The sequence below is a fragment of the Penaeus chinensis genome, chromosome 42 (genome assembly GCF_019202785.1).
Source record: "Penaeus chinensis breed Huanghai No. 1 chromosome 42, ASM1920278v2, whole genome shotgun sequence".
Lineage (NCBI taxonomy): Eukaryota > Metazoa > Arthropoda > Malacostraca > Decapoda > Penaeidae > Penaeus > Penaeus chinensis.
This window is the reverse complement of record NC_061860.1, coordinates 3,699,283-3,704,282: the sequence shown is the minus strand read 5'-3', so window position 1 is coordinate 3,704,282 and position 5,000 is coordinate 3,699,283. Positions and strand designations below refer to the sequence as shown.

General features: G+C 38.3%; 1 protein-coding gene across 1 annotated transcript in view; it reads left to right on the top strand.

Moving 5' to 3' along the window:
• LOC125047784 (probable peroxisomal acyl-coenzyme A oxidase 1) overlaps positions 1–5,000 on the top strand; it is a 16,112-nt gene that overhangs the window by 1,782 nt on the left and 9,330 nt on the right. Inside the window, exons 2-4 of the mRNA XM_047646222.1 lie at positions 2,439–2,604; positions 3,555–3,723; positions 4,212–4,359. Of these exons, the coding sequence (XP_047502178.1) occupies positions 2,439–2,604; positions 3,555–3,723; positions 4,212–4,359 (483 nt within the window). The remainder of the gene's footprint in view (positions 1–2,438; positions 2,605–3,554; positions 3,724–4,211; positions 4,360–5,000) is intronic.

Here is a 5,000-nt window from a genome sequence, read left to right as displayed (position 1 = left end):
AGAGAGAGAGAGAGAGAGAGAGAGAGAGACACAGAGAGAGACAGAGAGACAGAGAGACAGAGAGACAGAGAGACAGAGGGAGAGAGAAAGACACACAGAGAGTGAGGTACAAGAAGTAGACAAAAAAAGAAAGAAAAAAGAAAATTCTTATTTGTGCAAAAAAATGAGAAACCAATATTGCAAAAAAAACATCAAGCAGGTTTTATAGTGCCTCATGGAACTGTTATAACTAAAAAAGAAACGAAAGTTAAATATACTCATTCACAAAGCTGAGTATGCTGTCAACTCAGTACATGATTGAAAATGTTTCTGAAATGTGAGACTGAAATGTTAAAGTGAAATGTTATGGTTATCCATCGGAAGTAGAAACAGCATCCTCATGACTGTTTTTGAAAGGTCCAGCTTCTATGATGTAAAAAGATGAATAGATAAATAGACTAAATAGAATTAACAATACTGATATTATATTTGTCAAGCAAGTAATGCCACATTTTTCCAAACTTAAAACTATCAGCATCTTTGCCTTATGGTAAACAATATAAAAAGATTATGAAAGATTAAAACCAATTTTACTTCTAGAAATGACATTGGTGATTAAAGGTCAGTGATTATAAAAGAAAATTTTAAATGTGGGTTAGAACTTCTAGAGTATGTCTGACTTTATAATACATTCGGTATTTTACAATGTGTGTGTGTGTGTGTGTGTGTGTGTGTGTGTGTGTGTGTGTGTGTGTGTGTGTGTATTTGTGTTTGTGTTTGTGTTAATAGGGTATTAACCACATTCTGCTGGGGAAAATGAATAAAAAATGGGGAAAATGCTGTGCTCATTTTCTATATTTTTTTTTATATGTCTCTGTACATAGACGGCTCTGCTTAGCCACAAAGGAGTCAATTAGCAGACTTTGCGACCTTACCTGATTTCACCTTATTTTGAATTGGCAGAAAAAACATATTTTTTACTAGTGCTATGAATATCAATGGTGTTATTTTTATCATAAACATTATGATTACTATTATGCTATAAACCTTAGCAACAGCAAAATAAGATAGCATAAAACAATTTCTTAAATCAAGGAAAAGACAGGCAGTATTCGTAATTGGCTCACTAGTGACTTAGTACAAGTGTAGCCATCTATGTGTAAAATCAATTAATAAAGGAAACTCACAGTGGGCATGGCACGTACTTACATCCCAAGCCTGTCAGCATTGGGCTAATTTGGCATGCTGTGAATAACTCCATTGACTTTTAAATCACTATGAAACTTTATTTTGGGTGAATTAGTAGTGAAGACAAATAACTAAATATTTTTATTTATTTTATTGTCTTATGAAAAATGATTATATCTTTAGGACTAAAAGGTTAATGGAATATAAAGGTTTCATAATTTTCATGTCCGTTTGATAATTTCTTACAATTATATATATATATATATATATATATATATATATATATATATATACATTATATATGTATACATATATATACAAACATATATATATATATATATATATATATATATATATATATATATATATATTCTTCATGGTTTAAAAGTAAATAATTGTGATAAAACTTTTCTTTTAATATTCTTCTTCTTCCTCCTTTTTTCTCTCCTAATTCTTCTCCTCCTTCTCCTCCTCTTCCTCATTCTCCCCTTCCTCCTCCTTCCCCTTCCTCCTCCTTCCCCTTCTCCTCCTCCTCCTCCTCCTCCTCCTCCTCCTCCTCCTCCTCCTCCTCCTCCTCCTCCTCCTCCTCCTCCTCCTCCTCCTCCTCCTCCTTCTTCTCCTCCTTCTCCTCCTCCTCCTCCTCCTCCTCCTCCTCCTCCTCCTCCTCCTTCTCCTTCTCCTCCTCCTTCCCCTTCCCCTTCCCCTTCCCCTTCCCCTTCCCCTTCTCCTCCTCCTCCTTTTCCTCTTCCTCTTCCTCTTCCTCTTCCTCTTCCTCTTCTTCCTCCTTTTTTCTCTCCTCCTAATTCTCATTCATCTTTTTTTATCTTATCTCTAGAGGAACAAACATGTTTTTCTAACAAAATTATATATATATATATATATATATATTTTTTTATATATATATATTTTCACTGATTCTCATAATTGAAGTTAACTGCTTTGCAAATAAATGGTTTTAATGGTTATTTTAAACATTAAAGTGCTTTACATGAATCTTTAATTTTTGTGTTTGTATTAGAAATGTAAATACATGAATATATAATGCTATGAATTATAAATAGATTGTCTATTTCATTGCAATGTAAAATTGCTACTTTTTTTTTTTTCAGCAGAAAAAATCATTGACAAAAATATGGTTTAGTCAGAACATCCGACTGTATTTTAAAGTAGTTAATTTTTATAAGTAATAACCTGAATAGTAGCATCTTGTATCTATATTTTCAGTTCCCAAAATCTCTAGACTTTTCATTAAACAAGAAATTTCTTTTCAGAGGACTTCTTTCTCTCGGACCCGGAGTTCCTCGACCCCATTCCGCCCGAGTACTTGAGCCATGAGGACCGCTACTCCAACGAGCTGAGGAAAGCCTGCTACATGATCCGCAAGTTTAACGAGGACGAGGATGTCCAGCAGATTGTTGGCGAGATGGAGGGCATAAGGTAAGGGTTATTCGTTTCGTTTCTTTGTTGTTTTTGTTAATTTTGTGGAAGTGTGGTGAATAGTGCGTTATATGATTGGAACATTATGGTAATAATGTTATATCATTATTAAAAGCTGTGCTATGTATCACACTGCCTATAGTGTTATACAGTTATGATGATTACCATGTTGTGTAGTTATAATGATTATGATGTCATGCAGGTAAAATAACTGTAGTGTAATGTAATGTTATGTAAAAACTTCCTTTCTCATCTCTTTACACAATAGTGGATCATCTGTCTCTATCTCGCCCTTTCTCTCCTCTCTCATCCTATCCATAAACCTTATCCTTCAGCCTTTCTCTCCAAACCATGCAGCATAGATGTTCTTGCTAATGTCTCATAAAGTTTCTCTTTTACTCTCATAGATAACATTCTGTCACAAATCATTTCATCCCCTCTTTTCCAACCCCTGCACCAATTTTTTCTCCTTCTCTTTCTCCTCCATCTCCTCCTCCTCCTCCTCCTCCTCCTCCTCCTCCTCCTCCTCCTCTTCGTCTTCTTTCTCCTCTTCCTCCTTCTCTTTCTATTCCTTCTCCCATTCCTCCTCCTCCTCCTCCACTCATATACATCATCTTGAATTCCTTCTCCTCCTCACCCTCCCCCTCCCCCTCCCCCTCCCCCTCCCCTCCCCCTCCCCCTCCCCCTCCCCCTCCCCCTCCCCCTCCCCCTCCTCCTCCTCCTCCTCCTCCTCCTCCTCCTCCTCCTCCTCCTCCTCCTCCTCCTCCTCCTCCTCCACCTCCACCTCCATCATCCTTTTCATATTCTTTGCCTCAACACCATCTCAGACCAACCCATCACTTCCTCCCAGCTCCCGTTCCCTTCACCAACATGCCCGCTGTAGCTTGCAATAAGCACAACGTACTCTTAATACTCTGAAAGTTAAAATCACGTTGCATATTTCTTTGCAGGACTCTGATGGGCTCGGGTCTTGGCGTCGCACTCACAAGGGACGGGAATCCATTAGCTTTACATTATGTCATGTTCATGCCAGCGATACTGGGTCAGGGCACGGTTGACCAGCAGGGCATATGGCTCGGACGTGCCTGGTCTGGAGAAATCATTGGTACATATGCCCAGGTATGTAAGTATATGGATTTATAGTTGTTGTTGTCCTTATCATCATCGTCATTATCGTTTGTTATTATTATTTTATCGTTACATATGTTGTTGTTGTTGTTATTATTATTATTATTATTGTTGTTGTTGTTGTTGTTATTGTTATTGTTATAATTATTATTATTATTATTATTATTATTGTTATTATTGTTATTATTATTATTATTAATTGTTTATTATTATTCATGATTAATATTTAGTAATAGTTGCAGCCATAGTAGTATAGTATAGTATAATCATCATTATTATTGTTATCATCATAATTACCTTCCGTTTCCTTATGCTGCTTCTTTTTATTTGATGTAAAGTGTATGTGAACCATTCATATATACAGTAAGATGATTATTGCTGTGCTTAAAGTTACTAGCTCTTGTTAAGTATGTACTAATAACAATGATGATAAGAATTATAATGATTTTATTTTTGATAATGACGATGATCTTCCATAGACAGAAATGGGTCATGGAACCTTCCTCCGAGGCCTTGAGACGACGGCAACCTACGACCCATCAACACAAGAATTTATTCTCCATTCCCCGACCATCACATCGACCAAGTGGTGGCCAGGAGGATGTAAGTGCTGTGTCGGAGAGTGTGGTTTTGGATGATTGGCAAATGGAGGGAGAGGGAGAAGAAAAGGGAATAGGCAGAGAGAGGGAGAGGGAAGGAAGGAGGGGAAAAGAGCAAGGAAGAGGAAAGGAGAGAGAATGAGAGGGATGGGAGGGTGAGGAAAAGGAAAGGAGAGAGAGGGAGAGGGAAGGAAGGAGGGGAAAAGAGCAAGGAAGAGGAAAGGAGATAGAATGAGAGGGATGGGAGTATGAGGAAAAGGAAAGGAGAGAGGGGGAGAGGGAGAGGGAAGGAAGGAGAGGAAAAGAGCAAGGAAGAGGAAAGGAGATAGAATGAGAGGGATGGGAGTATGAGGAAAAGGAAAGGAGAGAGGGGGAGAGGGAAGGAAGTCGAGGAAAAAAGCGAGGAAGAGGAAAGGAGAGAGAATGAGAGGGATGGGAGGGTGAAGAAAAGGAAAGGTGAGAGAGGAAGAGAGAGAGGCAAGGAAGAGGAAAGGAGAGAGAGGGAGAGGGAAGGAAGGAGGGGAAAAGAGCAAGGAAGAGGAAAGGAGATAGAATGAGAGGGATGGGAGTATGAGGAAAAGGAAAGGAGAGAGAATGAGAGGGATGGGAGTATGAGGAAAAGGAAAGGAGAGAGAATGAGAGGGATGGGAGTATGAGGAAAAGGAAAGG